Source organism: Lissotriton helveticus, chromosome 6, assembly GCF_964261635.1.
Source record: "Lissotriton helveticus chromosome 6, aLisHel1.1, whole genome shotgun sequence".
NCBI classification, from domain to species: domain Eukaryota; kingdom Metazoa; phylum Chordata; class Amphibia; order Caudata; family Salamandridae; genus Lissotriton; species Lissotriton helveticus.
Genome location: NC_136067.1, coordinates 1,754,438,895 through 1,754,452,805, shown reverse-complemented (window position 1 = coordinate 1,754,452,805; position 13,911 = coordinate 1,754,438,895). Strand labels below are relative to the sequence as shown.

Sequence of the window (13,911 nt, the reverse complement as noted above, 5' to 3'; positions counted from 1 at the left end):
ACTCCGCAAATTGCCGGAATATCTCTGGTGCGCTCCACTGTGTTCCGCCAGCGGCGGCGTCTGTTAAGTTGCTGTGCTCACACTAATTTTTAGCCCCGAAAGTTTGTCCTGTGCTGTGAAACCACGAGTGGCACTACGCGCTGCGCCAGATGGCACTGCTGTTTTCTGCCGCTCAAGTAGACATTCTACTAGAGTGGCAGCTTCCCCGACACAAGGGGAAAATTTCTCAATACAAGCAGTCGTGACCTGCAGCGACTGCCTACATTGAGAAATCGTGCAGTGAGGAGGTCTTGTGTGGCATTTTTTTCTCGCTCGCGCTCGCCAACTTAACGTTGGCTAGTCGCTTGAGAGAAAATACTCCGCTCCCAACACTTTGCAGAGTTTTGCGGAACTCCGCACTCTTCGTGAAGTGGGCAAAACTCCATGAACTCTGCCTGAGGGAGCAGAATTCTTCACCCAACCCTACTCTGAAACAGATACATTTGGAACCCTAGTAATAAGTTTACAAAAACCTTATAACATCAAATATTTTCCAAACACATTATACATACAGAAGGCATTGTTCTTGCACAAGAGGGCAGGGCACAGATATTAATAACAAGGTAATACATCTTTATAATAAAGAATGCTTCCCAGAACAGCAAGAGCTGGACAATTGCTTTCAGCGGCTTAACATCCCCAAACTCTCCAGCATACAAGTGTCCAAAATGACATCACCATTTGCTGTAGAGGAAGTGAATGCAGCTGTCCAGAATCTAGAAAACAAGGAATCTGGGCTCAATGTCTTCCTTGCATAATTTAGATGAAGTGTGCGGATAACTTCTTCTGCCACTTATGAAGCTCCATGCTGCTGTGTTTTCTGCAGGTGGGCTCTCTGACCCTGTGATCAAAGCATATATTATGTTTATCTTTAAGGCGTTCAGAAACCTAACATAAATTTCCAAAAACTACCTAATCTCTCTACAGTTGGTGAGCATTCTTTGGTGAGAAAATTGCTAAAGGAGATGTACTTTACAATTCCTTTAGAGCGGTTGTTCCCAAATAGCATTAGTGGGACGGGTATTTAAAAAAAAAAAAAAACACTTACCAGCCGGTGGATGACTGGCCGCCGCCTCTCTTCGGTCCTCTGCGTCCTCTTCCTTTGTTCTGCTTAACAGGAAACAGGAAACACCCACACAGGCTGCCTTGACCAATCAGAACGCTGCAATGCAGTGTTCTGATTGGTCTGAGCGCTGTGGCTCGGCGCTCAGCCAGGAAATGGGAGCCTGGGGCATGTTCTCCACCCAGGCTGTAATGCAGCCTGGATGGAGTACATGCAAAGTGCGCATGAGTGTTTGGCTGGCCCAAGAGGGCCGGCAAAACATTCATGCCCACTTGGAGTACTCCTCCCCCTGCCCTGCTCTGTGAACAGAGCAGCCGTCTCACCCACAAAGCTGCTGCAACATGGAAAAATAAAATGATAATAACATCGCATTATTATCGTTTTAATTTTTCATTTTTTGCAGTGCTGAATGCAGGGGGCGATGCTCCTCCTCCGCCTTAGGGGAGGAGCCGCTCCTGAGCAACACTATTTTTAGGTCTAGCTTGACAACACAACTGTTGGTGTATCTATTGTTACCAATTCTTTAAAATATACCTAAATTGGTTTTGGTTTCACTCAGAGGAGTATTCTCTCTCTCCTCATGCTATTGACTGTTTCGTTATTTTTCCGGCAGCAATGGAGTACTTGCATTGCAGTACATGTGAGACTATTGTACATCTCAAAAGTACACCAAATCATCACACATTGCCCTCTTTATCGCATAGATACATTTTACACAGAAAATAATCATTACTGTGTTTTTTTCACAGCATCTGGCTCTTTATGTTTTAGTCTGGTCCTAAAATACAAGCCGGATCCATTGGCTTTGCCAATCCTTGTGTCTTTGGGAAATCAGTGCTGATCTTTGAAGTTTGCAAACCTTGCCAGTGAAAATCTGCCCTAGAAACAATTCTCAGTTATGCTACTTTGTTTGATTTCTTGCAGAAAGTTATGTTTGTGCCTTACATCTATAATGTTTGCACCGGAGGGCTTTACCGTGTACTGTTTTCATAAGGAATAAATGTAGCACTGGATCAGTTTCTATTCTTACTTTTCTGATGATACACATAAATAGAAAAAATGTTGGACCAGTAGCTCAGCAGCAAATTCTTATTAAATCAAATGGAGCAGTATCGGTGGTAGCTGGAGTTTAGTGGGGCCTTGTGGTCTGTAAATTACGCATAAAATAGGGGTGAGGTGGAGGAGTTGGGGGCACAGGTGGGATGTTTTTATAAGTGTTATTTCTGTGCAGAGTATGATACATTAGTAGATGTGCAGCAAAACATAATGTCTCATTTCTGTATTTAGTTTTTTGAGGTAGATGAAAAACACAAACAAATTGAAGAGGCACTTCAAACTAAATTAGAGGCTTTGGAGAGGGAGGCAGCGCAACATCAAGCTGTACTAAGTGGACTGACTCAGAAGTACATGGAAAACATTGAGAAGCTGCAAAATGAGAAAGCAAAACTGGAAGTAAGTTTAATCATTCATATCATTCAAATTGTGGATACTCTGTATTTTTTAACACAGTTCCTATGTTTCTTGATTTATGAAGAAATGAAGGATGCTATGCAAATATGAGAGGTACATATAGGTAGTGTGCTGCTGTGTTATGATGCAAAATGATTGCACTCCCCCACCCTTACCAAATAAAACACTGTATACACTGAATTTTCCCTGTGTTCCGAAGAAAAGAAACATTTGTTGGCATACCTGATTAAGGCACATCTCCTGTTACTGTGCTGTCCTGTTTAGGCCTAATTTCTTTTTTATTGCATTCTTTCTCCTTGCCCTAAGACTTTGACCCTATTTTCATCACTGCCTTATTTCTTCTTCAAAACCACTTGTTTGACCTTTATACAGCCCTCCTTTGTCTCACAGCCTCTGATCATCATGTGTCTAAAGCCTGCATCCTCAAAGGAGATACTACCAGCAACATTCAGTCTGGGTACAACATTGCATATCTTTTTAGTGAGCCTGCTGCAGGAGATATTCCTTTTTCTTGTTACCTCCCTTCATGAATTCCCAACAATGGTTACTTACTGCTTTAATGATCTCATAACCTTCCCTACCCTTGACCCTTATACGCATCCCATATTCCCTCATATCTCCTGACAGAAGTTACCTGTAACTTCCCTTAATGTATTCATGAACTCTCTGATGTGCCCACATCGTGCCACACTGTAGACAATCCTCCATACAGCTGTCCGGGTGTAGAGCAACAAAGACAAGGGTGATCAGATTTTCAATATCAAAAATCCTAGACATTCCGCAGACAGAGACATAGGATTATAAGTTGGTAGCGGCCATGGGTGTACAGGGGCCACAGTGAGTCCTCACCAACATAAAACGTCCACAGGGGCACATCTTAAATTCTTAAAATTCTATAAGATATGTCTGGATTCAAGAGAGATCAATTTCAGAAAGCTTTGACTTCCTCAAGGAAGAGATAACTGAGGTCTTAAGTTACCTGTGTAAGTAGCTCACTCAGTTCTGGTTTTTCATTGCATTCCAGGATTTATAGTGTTGATTTGTAATGAAAATAAAACAAAATAGATATTTGCAAAATACCACACCTGGATTGAAAATACTAGTTATACCTGACCTGCAACAATTTGAGATCATCTGAATAATGCTCTGATTACTTACCGGTAATCGTCATTATGCGGATTCCTTCTTGCTCTTTTATTTAATTAATTATTAAATGTGTACATTCTCTAAATGCTGCTCACTACTTCCTCAGGCTGTTCTCTATTTCTATTACCAATATAGTAATCTACTCATAAAAAACAATTGTTCCTTGCAGTCCCTCCTGTTTTCTACTAAGCCCCTAGTTAGAGGCTGATGAAGGAAACAGGGGAGAAGCAAGAGTTGTATGTACTGAGACAAATAAAGAGGAATTAAAGCAATGAAGATTGCCTGTAAACAATTTGAGAATTACCTCCTTCTACTTCGTCTTCCCAGTCATTACTTAATGAGGTATGCCCAAGCTAAGAGCTACCTTCAGCAAGAGAAAAAAGAACACACCAAAAACAACTCCGTAGAAATGGCAAGAATTTTGTTTCTCCTTCAACACTTCCAAAGCCTTTGCACATTACATACTTTCAGCCCTTACTAGTTATATGAAAAAAAGGGTTAACAGAAACATGGGCTAAGGAAAGGTACCTAAACTAACATGGATCCAAAAGTAACTTTTGCTTGACAGACTTGAAAGGATAGGAATCAGAGACAAGCCCTGTTATGGTTGAAATCTTTCATAAGGCTGTCTTTCTTCCACCTTGTAGCTCTTCTTCAAGTGCTTCAGGGCTCGACACTTAGCTCTACCCTTTTTAATATATTTATGGAGCCACTGGCAAAATCAGTTGTCTTGAGGTGTACCGGTTGTATCCTACGCAGATGACACTAGTCTCCATTTGGCTTTTCATGAAAATGCACCCATAACCCTGTGTTCCTTCAAGCTTTGCCTAAAGGCAGTAGTGGACTAGATGAATGCAAGGTGTTTAAAGCTTAACTCGTATAAAACTGAGATTCTTTTCTTCTGTGTCAAGTCCTCTCCCGGATCTAGTCTGGTGGCCATCAGAAATGGGGCCCTCTCTTCCTGTGTCCATGATAAGAAATCTCAGGTTTAAATTCGATTCAAACCTGACTTTTGAACCCCAAATCAAGGCATTATCCGCCACCTATTTTGCAACTCTCAGGTCCCTAAGAAGGATGCTTCATCTTATTCCCGAGGATTTCCGTAAAACGATAGTCTATGCCTTGTTTAGGTCAGTGTTGGATAATGCCAACAACTTGTACCAGGGGTTGTCTGCTTTTTTAATCCGCGTCTTCAAATCGTTCAGAACGCTGCTGCTCATTTAATTCTTCCCAGGTGGCGGCGCCCGGCCATTTACAACACTTTCATTAGCTCCCTATCTGTAAGAGGATCTCATTTAAGGTACTCATCTTTGCTTTCAGAACCTATACTCACAAAGGTGCTCTCTATGTTAGGAGCCGTTTTAAGCCCTACGTCCGGGTGGAATCGTTGAGATCTAACAGCTTCAAACTGCTCTAAATCCTGCGCATTTACAAGGTCAGAAGAGGAGGCAGATAATCTGTTTTCCCAGCCTCTAAGTTGTGGAATGCTCTTCCTCTTGGATTACGAAGCAGCCATTTGAAGCTGTTTTCAGAAAGAGCCTTAAAGCCTTGCTTTTTGACTCCTGCCTAGGGGTCATCTAGCCTCTCTGTTTTTAAGTTTTCGTGGTTGTGGCCTTTCCTGCCAGTACCGGGACACCTCCTTGGAGGTAGGTGTGCGCGCTATAAATGCCTTGCCTTGTATTAGCTGCAAAGAAAGCTGTACCGCCATTAGCTCCCGCCAGTTGGAGAATCTCCCTTGTTCTGACTCATCTCAGAGACCCTGGGCTGTCTGGTCTACTGGAACTACACCCCATTCCCTGCTGCTGGTATCCGTTTTTAGAAGTAATGTTTTGGGGTTAGCAAAGAGAGTATGGTCCCTTATCCAATGTTGAGTGAGTTAACCACCAAGAAGGATCTCTTGAGTTACAGAAGTAATTGGAAATTAAATAATCGTAGTGCTCCTTGAGAGGGGACCAGTGACTGAGAATAGGAAGCACTGCCAGTCCCAAATGTATTTGTGCCCATGGGACGATGCTCAGAGTTGCTGCCCTCAAATAAAAATAATTTTCTCTAGACTAACATTTGTCGAGGAATATTACTCCAAATTATCACATTCCCATGGATCTGAACCCAATCTCTTGCTGATGCTTCTAATTTCATCAATATATTATGTAGGAGGCATCTGAGCTTGGTCTTCCTAGACTCTGGCAACAAGATTAATCCCTGTGTTGTGGTGAATACTGCCCTTATATATTCTAACCTCCGAGATGGGTTGAAGTGTGACTTCTCCCAATTCACCAGACACCCAAACCTCTTCAGGGTCTGTACCATTGTTGCTGTATCCATCAAAGATCGACTGTACGAAGGAGGATGGATTAAGAAATTCTCAAGGGAAGGATGGATCACGACCCCCTGGGCATGAAGAAGGCCCAAAACAGGAGCAAGAATCTTTGTGAAAACCATGAGCAAGGTCTTTAGCCCAAAGGGGGTAACACCTGGAATTGCCAGTGTTGATTCTCAACAGTGAATTTCAGGAATCTCTGTTTCTGTGCTATCAGTATATTCAGATATGCATCTTGCAGGTCTAGCTTGGTAAGAAAATCCCCACTGGAGATGAGAGGGATGATGACTTGTTCCAGAGTGTTCATTTTGAAATGAGTAGTAGGGATATACCTGTTTAGGACCCTCAGGGCTTCTGCACTGGGAACACTCTGGAATAGCATCTAAGGCCCCTCCCTTCCAGGTGCATCGAGAGGCTTCCTCCTTCTCCAATAGGATGGAAGTACTGTCCCTCAGAGCCTTCTCTCTGACTCTGGACATGAAGTCTGAGCAAAATGTGGCACTGGAAAATCTGTAAGCACTTCTATGAAATAGCCCTCAGAGACAATCTGTTGGAACCATCTGTTCGTGATCAAGTCCTTCCATATTTGGAAGAATAGTTGTAGACAACCATTTCCGGAGCGGTAGAAGTCCCGGCATAGTCGGGATTCTTGGTTCGAGTTCCTCTCCCAGCTGTCCGACAAGAGGAGGAACCCAAGAAGATCTTTTAGGCTGGAACTGACTTCTATTCTTAAAAGTTTTCAAATGCTTTTGGCTCTTAAAAGATTTGTGCAAAACTTCCTTCATGTTCGAGGCATGTGGGCTGCTGAATTCATATCTATAGCATAGATCGCCGCCTAGTGTTGGGTCCGGATGATTGCACATTGTTGTCCTGGAAGAGTCTTCGAAGTATCACGAGATAGGTGGCTCCTCCCCTGGACTACAGTGCGCATGGGCATCGACTCCATCCCCAGATTGTTTTTTTCCGCCATTGGGTTCGGATATATATTCGTTATCTCCAGTTCGGAATCGATATAGACTTTTTTAAGGCCTGAAGGCCTTTTCCTATACCGTCTGTATTGTTTTTGCGCTCGGTGCCCAACTCTGTTCCGGCTCAGCCCTCGAGTCGGACGTCCCGAGGAGTCGCGTGACTCTTTGGTGCTCGAGGCCCAGTCGACGCAGCAAGACTTTCAACGACACATCATGGAACAGAGCCCGTTCAAGAAATGTCCCGTGTGTGGATCGAAGTATGCCCACATCGACGTCCACCCAGTGTGCAACAAGTGCCTGTCGCCAGACCACGATGAAGCCAACTGTATGGCTTGTTCCCGGTTTCGATCGAAGAAGACGATTCGGCTTCGGCGCGTGGCGCGTCTGGAGGTCCAGCAGTCGGCCCCGGCACCGGTGGACATCTTCGAGAGAGAAGACGCCGACGAACAAGAAGTTCATCTGCAGATTTCACCTCCTGCGGAGGTGATCGACTACGACTACGACGCGGATGTCGAAGCGCTCGATGCAGAAGAAGTCGTCGACGAGGTAGGAGACGACAATGAGGCCTATGGGGCCATGGAAGATAGCTCAGGCGAAGAGCTATGCCCCGTTCGAACAATCACTAAGGCTCAGGTCGCGGGATTGCCACACGGCCTTACCCAAGACCTTGCACCCCAATCCACGGCCTCGCCTGCGGGCCCGGCTACGGACACTTCTGCGGAGCCGCCGGTCGTCAAAACGAAACCGAAAGTGAAACCCTCGCTGTCGACGAAACCGAAAGTGATGGAGACGCCAACGAAACAGAAGACGTCTGTCCCTCTGGCCGCCCCCTCGTCTTCCAATATGTCGGGGCGGCCGAAGCCGAAGAAATCTGTCGACCCGGTGAAGTCGACCAAAGGCGTCGAGCCAAAGTCGGTCAAGGCCGTCGATCCAAAATCGAACAAGGGCGTCGAGCCGAAGACTGGGGCCCCAACCCCGGGAGTCAAGGCTGCCGAACCGAAGTCGTCGGCGCCAAAGGCCGTCGGTGCGGAAGGAGGACACGGCGCACCTAAGAAAGCTGCTCCTGCGCCTCGGCCGGAGAAGGCAAAGACATCGACGCCCGAGTCTTCACACGCTGGTGGACCGAGGACGTCTGTCGGTTCGACGAAACCGTCCACTTCCTTTACGAAGCAGGTGTCGGACTCACTGCAACGCATCAGGAACAAGGCTTCCGCGGTCGATCCGAAGGATGCTTCCACCCCGAAGCAGGCTGCCAAAACGCCAAAGTCTTCGACGCCACTCCTGTTTACGTTGCCGCCGAGGGTGGCACCGAAGGCCTTCGCACCAAGGTCGGTCACCAACGCGCCCGTGCAAGGGTCTGCAGGGTCGAAGCCGCCTCCGCAGCTTGAGAGCTTGAAGCATCGACAACCCTTGATAGAGGAGCAGTCGGAACACTTTATCGATGCCAACACCGGTAAACTTACCCTCTACAAGAGAAAGATCACGGCGACGCAGTCTTTGGAGTCCTACACGAAACCTTTGAAGCGCAAGAAGCCTTCTACGGATTCCCCGGTCCTGGTTGAGCCACTTGCTCCACAGACTCCTAGAGTTGCCACACCCTCACCCACTTATTCAGATGTGGAGGCTGGGGAAGGTGATGACGAAGAGTATAACTTTCCTGCCAACACTGATCCTGAGGATCACCAGGACTCTTGGGCAGATGCATGGGACGCAGGGGATCCGCAAACTGCCCCTGACACTCATCTCCAACGCTTCTATTAAATGTGCACTGGACGTGGCGGACACCGCGGCCAGGGCCATTAACACCAGTGTGATGTTGAGACGTCAGGCATGGCTCCGAATCTCCGGTTTCAAGCCGGAGATACAAACCACCATCCTCAATCAGCCGGTCAACCCTGAAAGGTTGTTTGGCCTGGAGGTGGATACCACACTGGAAAAAATAAAGAAGGATACCGAGACTGCGAAGTCCATGGGAGCTCTCCAGTCCCAACAGTTTCGGGCCAATACTTTTCGTCGCTCAGGCAATAGAGGTGTTTCGAGAGGCCAGATGTCCCAGCAAACGCAATACACTAGAGGTGGAGCGAAGTCCTCCTACACCAAGCAGAGTAGAGGCGGCTATCGGGGCAACAGTGCCAAGGGCAGAGGCTGTGGAAATAACAACTCCCGTTCCTCTGCCACCACCAAACAGTGACGCCCTGCCTCTGTCCCCCGACCACACAACACCTGTCGGGGGGAGACTCCAGCAGTTCCTGCCAGTCTGGAAATCCATCACCACAGACAGGTGGGTCAGGAAACTTATACAGTTCGGTTATTGTCTGGAGTTAACATCCACTCCACCCAACATGCGACCAAAACACCGTCCTATGTCCACAGAGCATTTGCACTTATTGCAGCAGGAGGTACTTGTCATGCTGCAAAAAGAGGCAATCGAGCTCGTGCCGGTGGAAGAAGAAGGCACAGGAGTGTACTCCCTGTACTTCTTAATCCCGAAGAAGGACGGGTCCCTCAGACCCATTCTGGACCTCAGACCCCTAAACTAGTATATTCTCTCAGAACACTTTCACATGCTGACGCTGCAGCAAGTTCTTCCGTTGCTCAACCAGGGAGACTTCCTCGCAACCATGGATCTCAAGGATGCATACTTTCACATTCCTCTACATCCATCACACAGAAAATACCTCAGATTCACCATTCAGGGTCGGCATTATCAGTTCAAGGTCCTACCTGTCGGAGTGACCACGGCGCCCAGGGTGTTCACAAAATGCCTGGCGACGGTGGCTGCGCACCTCAGAAGGCAGAACGTTCACGTTTACCCTTATCTGGACGACTGTCTTGTCCAAGCAAAGTCGGGCCAGCTGTGCGCCGCCAACATGTCCCACACCATTCACCTTCTTCACAGTCTGGGATTCTCCCTAAATTATCCCAAATCGCACCTTCAGCCAGCCCATGTGCGGCAGTATCTGGGCGCGACGATAGATACTCTGGCGGCCACGGCTCAGCCGAATCCTGTGAGGATCAACAGCATTCAGTCGCTCATCCAGAAGTTCAGACCGCAACACTCGCTTCCAGCAAGAGTGTCCATGCAGTTGATAGGCATGATGGCCTCCTGCATCTTCATAGTCCCGCACGCGAGGCTACTTATGCGTCCGCTTCAAGAGTGCTTGGCACGTCAGTGGAATCAGGCTCACGGACAGTTAAAGGACCTAGTGTTGGTGACCGGTCGGGCATACAACTCTCTGCATTGGTGGAATCCACACAACCTTTGCAAGGGCCGACCATTCCGGGAGCCTGTTCCACAGATCATCCTAACAACGGACGCTTCTCTCCAGGGTTGAGGAGCTCATGTACTCCACTATACAGTGCAGGGACTATGGACTACGCAGCACAAGAAGATGCACATCAACCACCTAGAGCTGATGGCAATCTTCATGGCAATGAAGGCATTCAAAGTACATCTGTGCAACAAAGTCGTGTTGATCCGGACGGACAACATGACAGCAATGTACTACATTCAGAAGCAGGGAGGTACACACTCTCCACAGTTGTCTCATCTGGCTCAGAGCATGTGGAAGTGGGCCATTCAGAGAAACATCTTCCTCATGGCGGAACACCTCCCGGGCAAGGACAATCTGCTCAGCAGGTACAGCCACCAAATGCACGAGTGGGAGATACATCCATCAGTAATCACCCGTACTTCCAGCAGTGGGGTCATCCAGAGATAGACCTGTTCGCCACAAGGGAAAACGCAAAATGACAACACTTTGCCGCCAGGTTCCCTCACCCACAGTCGCAGGGCAATGCGATATGGATGAACTGGTCAGGCAGATTTGCGTACGCTTTTCCCCCAGCGCCTCTCATTCCGCTGGTGGCACGAAAGCTAAAGCAACACTCGATGACACTCATCCTGGTTGCTCCAACGTGGGCACGCCAACCATGGTACACCACGTTTCTAGAACTCTCCGTGGTACCGCATCAAAGGCTGCACCTCTCGCCCAGACTTTTGACGCAGAGCCATGGCGACATTCAGCACCCAGACCCGCAACAGCTCAACCTGGCGATCTGGCTCCTGAAGTCTTAGAATTTGGCTACCTTAACTTGCCTCCCGACTGCATGGATATCATACGGGAGGCAAGAAAGCCCACCACCAGAGCTTGCTATGCAGCAAAATGGAAGCGGTTTGTCATTTACTGTACAGAACACAACATCAACCCGCTAGATGCATCCACTCACAACATCATCTGTTATTTGTTACATCTTTACAAATGCAAGCTGGCATATGCTTCCATTCGGATACACTTATCCGCCATAGCAGCTTATCTCCAAAACAGGCAGCACCTCTCCGTTTTCAGAGTGCCTGCCATTAAGGCCTTCCTAGAAGGACTGAAACGGGTCATCCCTCCCAGGACCCCGCCAGCTCCTGTATGGAACCTTAATGTGGTCCTCACCAGGTTGATGGGCCCACCTTTTGAGCCTCTGCATTCATGCGAGGTTCAGTTTTTAACATGGAAAGTGGCTTTTCTGATAGCCATTACGTCTCTGCGACGTGTTAGTGAGCTCCAGGCGCTCACTGTCCAAGAGCCATTCATACAAATTCACTCGAACAGGGTGGTGCTGCGCACTAACCCCAAATTTCTTCCTAAGGTGGTTTCACATTTCCATGTCAACCAGACCATTGAACTGCCCGCGTTCTTTCAAAACCCAGAGACAGTAGCCGAAAGAATGCTCCACACTCTTGACGTCAAACGAGCTTTGATCTACTACATCGATAGGACGAAGGATTTTAGGAAGACACAACAACTCTTTGTTGCCTTTTCGGCCCAGCACAAAGGCAACCCCATTTCCAAAGCAGGTATAGCCAGGTGGATCGTTAAGTGTATTCAAATTTGCTATCACAAGGCTAAGCGCACTTTAACGGTCCCCCCCAGAGCCCACTCCACCCGCAAGTTGGGGGCCTCCATGGCTTTCCTTGGTAATATCCCTTTGGAAGACATTTGTAGAGCAGCCACATGGTCTACACCACACACATTTACTAAACACTACTGTGTAGATGTGCACTCCAAGCAGGAAGCAGCTGTAGGGCAGGCTGTTCTTAAGACACTTTTTCAAACGTCTGCAGCTGGCACAGGCGGCCGCCGTTAATGGAAGGACTGCTATATATTCTATGCTATAGATATGAATTCAGCAGCCCACATGCCTCGAACTGAATATGCTACTTACCAGTATGCATCTGTTCTTGGCATGTAGGGCTGCTGACAGTCATATCGCCCGCCCTCCTCCCCGGCGCCTGTAGCGGCTGCAGATTTCAAACTTACTCTTAGCATGGTCATCGCTCACACTGTTACACTCCATCTTCGCCACAATGGCTAAAAACAATCTGGGGATGGAGTCGATGCCCATGTGCACTGTAGTCCAGGGGAGGAGCCACCTATCTCGTGATACTTCGAAGACTCTTCCAGGACAACAATGTGCAATCATCCGGACCCAACACTAGGCGGCGATCTATGCTATAGATATGAATGTCAGCAGCCCTACATGCCAAGAACAGATGCATACTGGTAAGTAGCATATTCATTCTTCTCCAAAACGTTTAATGGCTGAATTAGGCATTCTTAACAAACACGTTTTCTGAGCAGCCGCCACCTTGCTGTTTCGAAGGTGTGTGTGCATCTGGCGAGAACCGTACCTTCAAAAGCCATTGCTGAAGACTTTTGGTTGTCTGACATTATATCGGATCAAAACCGGGCCTGAATCTTCATTCGCCCCCGAAGTTGAGAAAATCTTCACTCCTGAATGCAGTAGGATAAAGTGTGAAAGTCTTTAACTGTAGATTGAGATGCATACTATCTCCACTCTCATCGCTAGATTAAGGCTGCTTTCATTGCTAGAGTAACCCCAGTGTCAGTTGTCTTCAGAGCACTTTCTACTTTTTTGTCCACTGGGTCTGAAAGGACAAAATCTTCAGAGAGAAGGGAAGGCTTATGTTCAAAATTTGCTAGGAGGTGATCTACTATTAGTGCTTAAGGTGTTTCAGTTTCTTCCTTTACCAAGGGATAAAGCTTTCCCATGAATCTTAAAGCTGACATTCTGTTGGGGTCCCTCCATTCTCGCTTAAAAAGATTTTGACTAGCCAGATCAATTATTCTTTATTAATAGAGGGCTTTTGGAACTGCCTAAACCGTTCTCCGCTCATGCACATCTGATCTTCCTCCACAGGCAGCTGTAGATAAGATGTTTGTGACCATGGCATAAGATCCTCCTCCATAATATATATTTCCCTCTTGGGACAGAAGAATTGTTGGGAAAACCTATCTCCTTCTCTTTATGCACAAGACTTCCAGGAGGTACAGGAGAAAGGAGAAGATACAGAGAAGCCAGAGTTGTCTGATGATCTATGAGGGCCATGGGAAGATACTCCTTCCTGCAGTGGCAGTTACATGCGGCAGAAAAGGATCTCACAATTGCCTGTAGAAAGGAGGAGATTTAGCGCCCTGGGCTCTAGATCCGACTCCATGCAAATATCTGTCCACGGACAGAGAAGAATGCACTGTCATCTTAATGAGTTTTCTCATGCTAACAGCAAGCAGTTACACCACAAGAATCGCCAACCTACTAAGCAAATACTCTCTTGCGTTCCACGCTGTGTCCTCAAGAGGATGCCCTCTAGACTGCCTGATCTAACACAATCCAGGTCAGGCAAATACTCAAGAAACCCAGCAGTCTATAAAAAGAACTCTAAGAGGGCCTCTGTTTGTAAGATCCTCTGTGCAGAGCAGTCTACATCAGGGAGTATGCAGGAGAAAAGAAAGAGACTCTGACTCCACTGTGGGATGATCAAGGTGAGTAACTCATACAGTTTTCTTCTTACAAAGACTAAGTCTTGATACCCTCTAAGATTTTAAGACTGA

General features: G+C 47.1%; 1 protein-coding gene across 2 annotated transcripts in view; it reads left to right on the top strand.

Annotated features, from left to right (window-relative positions):
* Positions 1-13,911, top strand: part of PPP1R21 (protein phosphatase 1 regulatory subunit 21) — a 374,265-nt gene that overhangs the window by 49,086 nt on the left and 311,268 nt on the right. For both annotated transcript variants that reach the window (XM_078649644.1, XM_078649645.1), the window contains exon 5: positions 2,390-2,554. In XM_078649644.1, the coding sequence (XP_078505770.1) occupies positions 2,390-2,554 (165 nt within the window). The remainder of the gene's footprint in view (positions 1-2,389; positions 2,555-13,911) is intronic.